The 12,913-nt window shown below is 43.4% G+C and overlaps 1 protein-coding gene across 3 annotated transcripts; it reads right to left on the bottom strand.

The window, feature by feature from the left end:
• Positions 1–4,087: 4,087 nt before the first annotated feature.
• LOC147964245 (putative LRR receptor-like serine/threonine-protein kinase At1g05700) lies at positions 4,088–12,846 on the bottom strand. Of its 3 annotated transcripts, none has more exons than XM_087526800.1 (13): positions 11,597–11,729; positions 10,862–11,417; positions 10,101–10,585; positions 9,382–9,520; positions 9,176–9,247; positions 8,331–8,402; positions 8,158–8,238; positions 7,387–7,550; positions 7,048–7,268; positions 5,693–5,819; positions 5,437–5,502; positions 5,164–5,350; positions 4,088–5,050 (listed from the first exon to the last, which is right to left on the bottom strand). In XM_087526800.1, exons 1-13 carry the CDS (start codon positions 11,664–11,666, stop codon positions 4,579–4,581), a joined length of 2,712 nt encoding a protein of 903 aa, XP_087382926.1. In that variant the 5' UTR covers positions 11,667–11,729; the 3' UTR covers positions 4,088–4,578. The 3 variants fall into 3 exon arrangements, with proteins under 3 accessions (XP_087382926.1, XP_087382927.1, XP_087382928.1); XM_087526802.1 differs by lacking the exon at positions 11,597–11,729 and adding an exon at positions 12,183–12,846 and having other exon boundaries at positions 4,089–5,050; XM_087526801.1 differs by lacking the exon at positions 9,176–9,247.
• Positions 12,847–12,913: the final 67 nt, after the last annotated feature.

Raw genomic sequence — 12,913 nt, 5'->3', positions numbered from 1 at the left:
GGCTGGGCATGTGCGTACGATGGAATCTTGATTAAGATGCATGTCCCCTAACGGCGGGCTGTGCTGCTCAAGCTAGACACATATTCTGCGCGCCATCGATCGATCATGGGTTGTTGATTCTGATGGGATCAACCAGCTGCCTGGCTTGCTTGCCAAACCGGAATGTGGCTCCGGCGTCGCACTCTCCGTGGATGGATGTGATGTGATCAACGGCATGGAGCTCCATATCAACCGGTCCCTCCCTAGGGAAGCAATTGTTGTCCCCTCCCCACACCTTATTGCACTTAATCAACGGGGAAATGAAGAAGTTGGAATCACACACTTATGGACGGTGCACCATGAAGAAGTTGGAATCGTCTTCTTCTCTCTCACACAGCCAGACACAAACACAAGGGGGCACTAGAGTTTGAACAGGCCGGGTTGCTAGCTCAAGTGGCGTAAAGCAACCTACTATGCCCCCTCTCCGTTGGATCATGCCGTTCAGACGAGACAACCAAGCACGCACTAAAGAATCATGAAAAAGGAATTGTTCTCATGTCGCTGTTCTTCAGAAAAAGTTAGGGAAAACCCTCAATTATTATTAGCAAACTCTGAATTTGGTCTCTCGATTCTAATACCACAAAGAGATGCCACAAATGACGCAATCAACTGTAGAATATTCTCAACTCTAGACAGTGGGGTTTCTTTTTGGCAAGAAAATTTTCGATCTATTCATTTTCAAACATGGCAGTACAACGAATACCAGAAATAATAGAAATTACAACCAGATCCGTAGACCACCTAGCGACGACTACAAGCACTGAAGCGAGCCGAAGGCGCGCCGCCGTCATCGCCCCTCCATCGTCGGAGTCGGGCACAACTTGTTGTAGTAGACAGTTGAGAAGTCGTCGTGCTAAGGCCCCGTAGGACCAGCGCACCAGAACAACAACCGCCGAGATGAAGAATAACGTAGATCGAAAAGATCCAATCCGAAGACAGTGGGTTTTGACTATTGACAATCAAGTACCGAGCGATGGTCTCATGCAGGCGGCAGCCCAGTGACCACATACAAAAATAATACAGATGAGAAGTAAGGGGAAATTAAAATAATTGGCAAAAAACATAAACATTCCAAAAAGGTTCACCCGAGGTACTAAGAGCAACTCTAGCAGACCCCGTAAAATGCCCCGCCCCGCAAAATAACCGCCAAATTGCGGGTCGGGGCCAGAAAATCTGCACGAGCAGACCCCGCATCCCGCCCCGGCCCGCAAATTTTTTTGCGGGGCGCGGCAAATCTTCTCCCCAACCTCTATCTTCACGGGTTGGGAGGCCGACCCGAGCTCAACCCCTATCCCGCGCGAGATTTGGCGGGAGAGACATTTCCGCGCGGCCCTTCCCGCTCCCCGCATCCTCCGCCACCATTGCCCCCACTCCGCAAGCTCCGGCTGCTCTTCCCCGGCCGTCCGTCGCCGTCATGGGCGACCCCCTGCTGTCCCCCGTCACCGTCGAGGTCGACCACGCCCCTTCCGCTCGGGCGGATCTCGTCGCCGGCCAAGTTGGTCCCGCCGCCGTCGCCCAAGCCCAAGCCGCGCCTGCACGCAAGCGGCAAGGCAACGTTGTCGTGCAGGGCGGGAATCCGGCCGCCCCCACCGCGATGGCCCGCGCTCCGGGCGCCAACGCGGCAGCGCGATCCCGGCCGGCGGCGGAGAAGGTCAGCAAGGTCGCGGGCGTAAAGCGGAGGAAGGTTACGGCTTCAAAGAAGCCACCTTCTTCAACCTCTCGCTTCATCCCGCCGCAAGGAGGTGCTCCGGCGATGCCGTTCAACGGTGCCGCTCCCCCCGCGAGCGAGGTGTTCAACGAAATGGCCGGAAGGTATGCGCCTTCGGTCTTGGCGATTCCCTTTCATTTTTCGCCATTATTCTCGATAGCGCGTGACTTGTTATCGTTCGCTACAGCGGTGGTTCGAACAATGGAACAACCGAGTTCATGAACTTGTTGGACACGAACGCGGTTGACATTGATCAAGCCCCTTTCGAACCATTCGAGTACAATGAAACGGAGGCCGGCGTGGATGATCATGGTTGTGCAGACGAATTGGAGGAGATCGAAGCGGAAGCGTTTGAGCAATCGCAAGCAAAAACTGGGAAAAGCATAAGATCGAAGAACTACACGATCTTGGAAGATCAAGCTTTGATTCAAGCATGGAGTGCGGTGTCTCTTGATGCTACCACGGGTACATCTGAAACTTCCAAGAGATATTGGCAAAGGATCAAAGATCAATACTTCCGCATTATGACAAAGTATCCCAATAGGACTCCACGCATATTTTGGTCGCTTCAAGGGCGTTGGGAGAGCATCAAGCATATGTGCAACCGTTGGGCAGCTTGCTTGGAGCAAGTACGCAATGCACCTCCAAGTGGCACCGTGGAGTCCGACCATGAGTTTGTTTTTCCTTTATTCAAATTGTGCATCATCATATTGCATCATGAGAAATGATTGGATCACTTTGTTCACATTGTGTAGAAAAATATTGCTCAACATAGATACAAGGACATGGAAGCTTCGGAAGGCAAAATTTTCAAACTAGAGCATTGTTGGGAGTTGCTCCAAAAGTGCGAGAAGTGAAAGTTGATCGACAAAGAATCCCCACCAAAGAGAGGCTCACTTACAAACATGGATGAAGATGAGGATGATGATGGCCCAAGAAATTTGCACAAGCCCGATGGTGACAAGAAGACCAAGGAGAAGATGAAGAGAGAGCAAGAAGCATCAAACTTGAGGGAGAAGATTGATGCCATGTTGCAATCCAACGAGTCGATGTTGTTGAAATCGTTGGAGATCAAGAAAGAGTTGGCCGAGAAGAAGGCGAAGGAGAAGCAAGAAAAGTGGCAGTTGCTCAAGGAAGAGGGGTTGCGCAAAGCTGCCATCGAGGAGAGAAGAGCACGAGTCGCCGAAAACAAATCAATGTCCATGTTGCTCGCCGAAGAGAACAAGATCATGTCAATGAACCGCAATGACATGAACGACCTCACCAAAACATGGCATGATATGGCAAGGAGGGAAATCTTGAAGAGAAGAATGGTGGCGTCGGCCGGTTCGTGCTACAGTTTCGGTGATGTTTTCTCCGCTCCATATGGTGGCAACGTGGATGATTTCGGTGCAGGAGTTGGAACAAGCGCCGGAGGTGGATTCGGTGGCACCGATGAACTCCAAGGTGGACTCGATGGCGCGGAGTGAAGATCGATCAAGATGATGCCGGACATGAGCGCAAACCTTTTGCAGGGCCTTTTTTTGCATTAGCCGTAATGAACTTGGCTTCTATTTACGCGTAAAACTGTTTGTGTCGTTTGAATTTGAACTTGTTTGTGAAATCCTATGTCAAATGCGAGATTTGCAGTTTATCTGTTTGCGGGTCGTCACAGTGGTGTCCGAGCAGAACCCGCATAGCCGACCCGTAAAAAAGCATATTCCGCGAGTATACTTTTTTACGGATCCGTTTGCAGGGTCTGCATCTCTGCCAGCCCGCGCCGGCCCGCAAAAGCTGTTTTGCGCGAACTGCAAACGCGTTTTGCGGGCCGGCGTTTTGCGGGGTCTGCTAGAGTTGCTCTAACATTTTAGAAATTCAGACTATAGTTGAGTATTCTTCATAAAACCTCACAAGGTTTTCTTTCATCAATTCATGATTTTTTTTCAGTTTAAACTTTTAGATTAGTAACTCCCTTAGATATTACATTTTATTCTAAATTTCCATGTTTACCCTATTTTCCACATTTTTAATGTTTTATTTGTTATATTACATATCTTTTATTTAAATATATTAAAAATTTGAAAATTTAACCTGAATTTTCTTCTTATTCTATATTTTAAATTTTTAATGTTTTATTGAATATTTCAATGTGTTCCTTTCCTCAATATTTCTTCCCCTTGATTTTCTTGTTTCAAAACAATTTAACGAGTGGGCTGCCACATGTGTGAAAATGCCGACACATTGCCATCAATATGGTTTCAAGGTTTTCACACGTTGCCATCTTGCATCAGCATCCTAAGAATCAAGAAATCCAGGCTAAAAGAAAAAGAATCAAGGAATTTATGCCGTGCCATCATCAATCATCACATTATCACAAATGTTTGTCAAAAGAATATCAGAAAGAAGTGTCACCTTTGGGTAAGCAACCATCAAATACATGATTGGTTTTTTAGATGATGGAAGCTTTATTTGCCCCCAGCCTCTGGATCCTAAGATGCATATAGCCAGCACTAAAACATTGTTTATTATAAAGAGATCAAAGTTTAATATTGCCAAGAGAGAAACATCAAAAACATGGACAAACTAAGACGAACATGCCAACAAAAAAGTCCAATCTAAACACTGAGAAACGTATCACTTGCACGCCGTCCAAACCCGAATGTGAATTCTCCGGTGATCCACTCGAGCTTCTTTCATCACAATTTTTTTATCTAGACTAGAACAGGCAGACTCCATCTAGTCATTGCCAGAAATTTGAGAACTTCACAAAGAAAGGCAAGATGAAGGTTTATCCGAAAGGTAAAGAAGATGGCTCCAACCTCCAGCATTTATGTATAAGATCATCAAAACTATCATCTCATTGCAGGGCCAGCAGCCGCTTGTATCTCTCCACCTTGTTGCTGTTGTGTTTCTTCTTCTTCTACCTCAAGTGCACTTCCCTCTCCGGGACAGGTCAAATTATCATCATTCGAGGACAAGTTTCCTCTCCTCTCACTGCAACGATTCTCGAGCTCCAAGCACTCCTTAAGCTGGGCCACGACCTCCGCCATAGTCGGCCGCTCCCGTGAGACATCTTGCTTGCAATGCAGCGCCAAGTCAGCAGCTTTCCAGACAGAGTTGATGTCATAGTCCCCTCCCATCTTTGCATCCACAATGCTCTCGATGTTTCCATGGTCGAGGCTCTCATGCACCCACTCGCCGATGTGGATGCTCATGCTGTCACTAATCGGTATTACCGGGGCATGGCCTGTGATGAGCTCCAGGAGGACGACCCCGAAGCTGTACAGGTCGCTCTTCTCGCTGATGTGATAACTGCGGAAGTACCTGAACAATTGGTAGACGAAAGGGTCCTTAATTATGACAAAGTAACAACACTTCAGGTAATGTTGAATAAGTGGAGTAGACAGGAGAAGAGAGTGATGCTGTGCATGACGTACTCAGGATCTAAATACCCAATGGTACCAGCTGGCTCAGTAGTTATATGTGTTTCGGAGTCGCTGAAAGCCTTGGTCAGGCCAAAATCAGCTATCTTTGCCCCAAGATCTGTGGTCAGGAGGATGTTCCTGCTCTTCACATCTCTGTGAATCAATGCTGGCTTACAAGCGATGTGCAGATACTCAAGACCTGTGATAAAATAATTACTACTTTTTTGTTGACAGTCATGTGCAAATGAAATCTCAGGACCTAGTAGATGGCTACTATGTCCTAACCTTGTGCAGCATCAAGGGCGATCTGAAGACGCTGCTTCCAAGTGAGTGGTTTACTAGTAGAAGTGGCTTCACATGTCAATGGAGATTAAACATAGTTAGTTCAAAGAAGATTTTGGAACAATTCATGGACTTCAGTTAATAACCACGGATAATTTAAGGTCTACGCAATTCTTGCTTAAATGAAATGTAATGTAATGTGCGCCTAAAACTTTGATTAGCCGATATAAGAATCCACATTTGAATGGCCAAGATGAACCTCTCAGATGATCCTGCAGGCTCCCTTCAGGCATGTACTCGTAAACAAGAGCCAAATGATTTTTGTCCTTGCAGTAGCCAATCAAAGAAACTAAGTTCTTGTGATGAATCCTCGTCAAGTGCTGAGCCTGCAATATAACATGCGGCGCTGTCATTCAAATAATTTAAGTAGAATACATAATGAGGATGTTTAGTAAATGTAGTCTTGTAAAGAGAGAAGTCCATATTGTCTAAGGTTCAACCCTGAACTCTGAACTCTTCCATTTGTCTAAGGTTCAACCCGGAACTCTGAAACCATATAAGAATCAACCCTGAACTATCAAAACCATCTATGATTCAACCCTTCTCTCCCCTGAACCCGGTTTTCACTGAGTTAGCCTGGCTTTGGCCCGTTGGCCGGCCAGTTAGCAGCCACGTCAGCATCCCAGAAACGAAATTTGAGGGTATCCCTACTTCTGCAGGCCAAAGTGTGTGTTCCCAGAATGATCACTATATTAGTTTTGATTTTACAGAATTGTTTCAGATTTTCTGCACATTTTCATTTTTTGGTCAAAATTTTACCCAAAAGGGGCTGAAAATGAAATTTGAGGGTATTCTTAGTTATGTTGGCAAAATTGTCTGAAAATTTCCAAGAATTATCACTATATTTCTTTGATTTTACACTATTTTTTCTGGACACTTCCATTGGCTGAAAATGTAATTTAAGGGTATTTTAAATCTGTTTGGCAAAAATGTCTTAAAATTTCCCAGAATGATAAGTATATTAGTCTATATTTTACAGAACAGTCTAAAAAATTTCTGCACACTTTAATTTTTTTGTCAAAATTTGACCAAAAAAGGGGCAGAAAATGTAATTTGAGGGTATTTTAAAGTTTGTTTGGCAAAAATGTCTGAAACTTCCCCAGAATGGTAAAGTATATTAGTATTGATTTTACAGAAATTATTTCAAAATTTTGTTGACACTTCCAATTTTTTGTCAAAATTTGACCCAAAAGGGGTGACTGGGATGCTGACAGGCCGGTCAACGGGAGAAAACTAGGCCAACTCAGCAAAAACTGGATTCAGGGGAGAGAAGGGTTGAATCTCATAAGGTTTTATAGTTCAGGATTAATTCTTAGACAGTTTCAGAGTTCGGGACTGAATCATAGACAAATGGAAAAGTTCAGGGTTGTAACATGAACTTCTCTCTTTTGTAAAACTACACACACACAAACACAAAAATCTTAAAGAACTCATTCATCAAAATTCGTATACAGATGGCTACACTAAGAAATCTGGGGGGAACATAGATGTTACGATTACACATGAATATTTTTAATTTCGACATGTAGAACTTCACACTGATTTTGTTTTTACCTCAGCCAGAAACTCTTTGCCCCCTTGGGAAGATGACTCAGAACGCACTTTCACTGCAACTGGGTTTCCATTCTCCAAGTAACCAAGGAAGACAGGTCCAAACCCACCCTTTCCTACCTGTTGGCTAAAGTTATTTGTAATATGCTTCAGTTCTTTGTAAGAGAACTCTCGGCTCCCAAGTAATGCTGATCCATCTTCATGACCAGTAGCCTTTCGCTTAGCTGAATACATGCACAACGTAATGGCAAGCATTTTATATTTTGTATAAAAAAAGGCAAAAGAAAATGAAATACAAAAGTGTGTAATGCACAAAGCAGAAACCATTATTTCCAATATTACCTTTTCCTTTGAGCATTTGGCGCAGCAAAAATAATATAACAAATAGTGCGATGGCAGTAACTATTGGTACAATGACTATTGCAGAGAGAAGTGACCCATTGATCTTCTTTCGAACTGGTCTGCAGGAAGTATCATTGCCACAAAGATTTGCATTGCCACCGACCCTGGCAATACACAAAAGTTAAATTATAATGTGCTTCTATGGTGTTCTGAATAAAGAGAGGTGTCTAACTATAAATGCTGGAAGGAACCACTACTTCTCTACAAAATATACTGATCAATCAGACCTAATAGTTAACTAGTCAAATGTAATACTGACACTGTTTTTGAAGGTGCTTTCACAATGAATGCTCTTGAAGAAATGAAACTACCCATGAAATGCACTGGGACAAAGTAAATTGATATACAAGATTCTTCCATGCCTTTCTAGAGAAATCCAACAATTAGCATCTATTATTTTATGCGCTAGAGTCACCGGTCCTTGTTGTAGTATCTATTACAGTTGATAACTGATGATGACATAACTTATCTTTCCAGTTAACCAGAAGTAATATACCTTACTGAATGAGCAGTCAAAGAAATTGAAAAATAGAAGGCCCAAATAGCAAAACCATACAATTTTAAGTAGTATGATATTAAATCATCATTTTCTAAAATATTACTGACATCATCCCAAAATGATGAGCATTTACTGATTTACATATTGGTATGAATTTTTTCCTTAAAAAAAATTATATTCTTAGTTAGTTAACTTTTGATAGCTGAACATACCTTAGTGATAGGGATCCATTTTGGGACCTTTGTAAAAGGCTGTAAGGAATTGGTCCGCTCAGATCATTGCTGGACAAATCCCTATAAAGGAAAAACATGGTATATCCATATATGTAGCACAGAAAACTGTTGTGCCGAGATTCAAGAATGAAAAGATAAGTAATAAGACTTACAGAAACATTAGTGATGAAAGTTTCCCAAGAAAATTTGGAATGGGACCAGATAAGTTGTTGTGTGACAAATCCCTGGAAGGAGTAACAGATCTTGTGAATTAAAGCTAAAAAGGAAAGGCGAAATACAACATTTTCTGAAGTGTTATTTTCAGCTTCACTGCATGACTGAATACAAAAGGCAAAAGTATGTATCTAGTCACTGCATGTGAGGAAGAGAGTTATGTTTTTCTCCCAGACTATATCATTAGTTTTCTGACAGTATTATTTTGGTGAACGGTGTATTAAAACGAGGAAGCACATATCATGTATCCAAAGTTCCTATATGGAGATACAGACAGTTCTTTCTTTTTCCTGAAAACATGGAGACACAGACAATTTAAGAAATGTACTATCATCCACAGTTCAAGAGAGTTTCTCTGTACTACTGTGTAAATTGTTTCAGGTATTGTTCAGTAATTCTCTCCATGTGTAAACAAGCTAATCATCTTAAGAATATCAGTGCAAGCATTCCTTTTTTGGTAATTTTCAAATGTCTGTGAATTATGTGCATATAATTTAGCTTATACAAACCTGTGTTCTGATAACAAGTACACTAATTCCTGAATATACTAAAAAAGGCAGGTGCGGAAAATATCCACGTGGGTTTATTTTGAGTAGTACTCCCTCTGTCCGGAAATACTTGTCATCAAAATGAATAAAAGGGGATGTATCTAAATGTATTTTAGTTCTAAATACATCCCTTTTTGTCCATTTTGATGACAAGTATTTTCGGACGGAGGGAATATAAAAAAGGTAGTAGCATGTTAAAAATTCCACAGTAAGAAAGACGAGAAGTAAAAACCTACAGATACTGGAGTGCTTTGAGATCTCTAAAATTAGTAGAGATGGCACCAACTAACCCAAAGGAAGACAAGTTTCTGCCAAAAAGTAAACCAAGAACAGTTAGCTTCTCTTGTTCATTTGTCCTAGACGTTTCTTAGAAATGTCAAATATTCAGCGTATGAGAATGGGTTTTTTCTTTATTTCATCCAAACACAGTTATGAAACTTACAGTCCCATTATTTCAGAGGGGCTTGCCGGTGGATATGAGCAGTTTAATCCTCTCCATATAAAAGCTTTCGGAGTACATGGATCACCCATCCAGTTTTTTACCACACCAAAATTGTCTTGGATTGCCATCATAGCTCTAGCTGCTTTGCAAGAACAAGGAAGATGGTTAATTAAACGAATAGACAAGCAGGCAAGCTTTAAGATACTAATACACCTCGAATGTGATAAAGGACAGTCTAATCCAACCCTCTTTACTGCTAAGAAAAAATTCTACGTCTCAGTCTTGAACTTACACCACAGCCATGAACAAACAGACACTACAACAACAAACAATCGAAAACAAGCTCCACCATTTGGATAAAAGAAACTTCCACAAAAAAATATGCTAAAAACAGAAGAAAAATGGTACAAACAGATCAATAAACGGAACTTAGTGATATGGCAATGGCATGGCAGTAATGTGGTGGACACGTGGCATGCACGTTACACTAAATCACTAGTGAGACTACCCGAGGTTTAAAAAAATGATGGTTTCAATAGTTTGAGGTTGTCAATCGAAAGGTTTTAGAATTCAGGGTTGAAAAGTGAACTTTTGCCAAGGTTCAGAGTTGGAAAGTGGACTTTTGTCTATTGCAAGTTAGACAGGACCCTTAACGTAGTAACTGTAGCTGGTTTATACCCTCTCTAGTCCCTACTAATATTGCATCACTAAATCCATACCGTCTCCAGGATCAGTTGCAACCGCAGTTATCGGTTTCACCAAGTACATCTCCATGGCATTGAGGATAGGTGGAAGTGTTGCATTTTTTGTAGCAACAAGTGAGACACTATAACTTTCCATCCCCTGCACAACACCGGAAAAGTAATTGGCGAATAGGAACGTTGGGGTGTAAGGTCGCCTGTTCCATGTCTTGTTATTGACAATGATATCAAACTGCCGCACCGCATTGCTCGGTACATGCTGCAGCTCAGCAAAGTAGAAAATAAAGAAGTATTTGGAGCTTATGTTCGCCGATGGATCAGATGGATTCCATGAGAAATCAATTCTTGAGCTATTAACAGTCGCTGCATTTTGCATAACAGAAGGTGGCACATCGTAGACAGCCCTGAGGTTATTGTGGATTGGAGAAGTTGCAGATATCTTAGTACAGTTCGGAATTGCATTATATGTCGTCCAGATGCGGTCTTGGGGATCCGAAGGGTACCTGTTTGGACCAATGAAGTATATGTTTTATGTACTATTGTAGTCCACTGAATTAACTAGAGTCAAAAAACCACCTCTTTGTCAAAAGGTATACCTTGCGGACAAAACTTACGCAATACTATAAGGCTAAAAGCAGAGGTTACAGTCTACAGTCATTTATAAATATATTTTTCCACAGGATATTCAGCGACCAAAATTTTACTTCTGTTGATCAAGATGGTGCTAACGCGGATTTATGTTAAAATTTGATAACAAAAATTCTAAGTCAAAAACTAACCTGATTATTGAATTGTCTGTGGGCCCCATGTGGAACCGATTAGAATTAACCAGCACGAGCGATTGACTTGCATTGACCTCTGGGTAGAGGGTGGTATTCAGTGGCCTCAAATCCAGCCCAGAAATAAATGGATTGCCCATACCTTTGTTCACCAAACAAACTTGCAAGTAATCAGTAGGAGCCACAAGTATGATGTCCATCCAGTTGAATGCTCCTGCATCACTGTAGTTAACTTCATGCCAGTAGTTTGCCCCCAGGTAAAGATCAAAGACAGGAGGTTTGCCCAGGCCATCATAGTTTCCGTAGTAGAAGGCGGCACGAACAAGGTACTTGTTTCCCATCACCAGGGACCTCAGGGTGTAGCAATTCCTTGGACCATGCGGAAAGAACCGGAGATTGGAATAGCGTTTTGCCAGTGATGGCTCCATGTAATCTGAGGAGATGATGCGGTTTTCTCCCGTGGTGATGAAACCATAGTCCGATACATATACCATATTTGTAATGGAATCTTGGTAGGTAGAATTCACTGGGATGCCACAATCGATGCTTATGAAACCTGGAAACAAAATACAAGTCAAAAAGATTTGTATCACAAGTGGTTATGCACTTATGCATAATGGATTTCTATCACCGGCCTTAAATGAACGTTGTGCTATGAGCAACATAGGTGCTTCTCATTGTGTATTTTCTGAACAGAAAGAGTGGTAAGAAACTAAGAATTGAGGGGCAACACACCCAGATAATCAGGCTGTCCATGAATCAACTGGAACATGTAGAATAGGAGAACTGCTACACATAGATTCATGCTTCACTCTTGTGAGCAAACGAGCCTTCTATCTGAGAGAGAGAGAGAGGGAGGGAGGGCAGAGAGAGAGAGAGAGAGAGACTGGCATATATATGTATATCCATGGGATTAGCAAATGCTTTCACATGCATATTACTGTCGTCCTATTCCACAATGATAGATTAGGAGGGTCGGTCTAGAAAAGGTTTTTTCGAAACAGTTCTGTCATTGCAACTTTTAACTTACTCTATGATTCCTTTGTTGGCATTAGAAAAAGACTGTCCACTCATGTGGTTTGGTCATCTTCATCTCATAGTAAATAATACGAACAAACCAGAAGGGCAAGAACCCCCATGGCTCAAGCATTTCAGGGTATGTATGTATGAATGAATGAATCTCCGGAATGGAACCGTAATCTAAGTGCTACCATCATCAACCTAATGACCTGGTACAGTATACTAACAAGATGATCCTAAGGAATCTTGCAAGTGGCACACAAGGATAAAGTCTGGGAACAATGAGGTAGTGCTTACTTACTTATTATGCGCTGCTAGCTAACAATTTTAGCAATTGGCATTACTGCAGTTACTGCAGTGAGGCCCTGATTTTTCACCAGATTTCATGCTGGGCCAAGAGGTTCAGATGGAGCCCCGCAGCTGCACAGCGACCACGTACCGTGCCTGGCCAGCGCGGAGTGCGCCGCATTCGGAGACCCTGAGGCGCGGTCGGCACGCGCAATCCGTATGTCCCCGGGGCCCCGACGGCGACGTCGTTTGTACGAGCCCGCGGGTGCGGCCGCGTCAGGACACCACCGCACAATTTACTCGGCCGATGGATGGCAGCGAGCGAACAGGGAGCGGAGTCGTCCTTGTCGGTCTCCTCTCCTTGACCTCGGTCTCAGTAGGCATGTCGGCACGCACTGCACTGCCCCGAAGGAGATGCAGTGCAGGCAGCCGAGGGAGCCATTACGCCGAGCACCCTGCGCGCGCGGCGACCGGAATCGACCCTGGCACGCACGGTGCGTCCGCGCCGACAGGAGAAGCACGGCGTCAAGGCCGTCGGTTCCCCCAGCGTGACGCGCACGGGGGCGCGACCATGGCAGCGCTAGCTCTGGCGATGACATTTCGTCGAACACACATCGGGCACTGCTTCTCGAGCATTACCATCGGACACAAGGAAATTTCGCGGTGCCACGGAGGGAAACTGGACTGCGGGGCCCAGTGTCAGTGAGAGGGAAAACCTTTCCCACCTTTCGTCTCTCTTGGTCA

The sequence above is a fragment of the Triticum urartu genome, chromosome 6A, assembly GCF_056163025.1.
Source record: "Triticum urartu cultivar PI428250 chromosome 6A, HENAU_Tu73, whole genome shotgun sequence".
Taxonomy (NCBI): Eukaryota; Viridiplantae; Streptophyta; class Magnoliopsida; order Poales; family Poaceae; genus Triticum; species Triticum urartu.
Note: the sequence above shows the minus strand (reverse complement) of the source record. Positions and strands in the feature narration are given on the sequence as shown.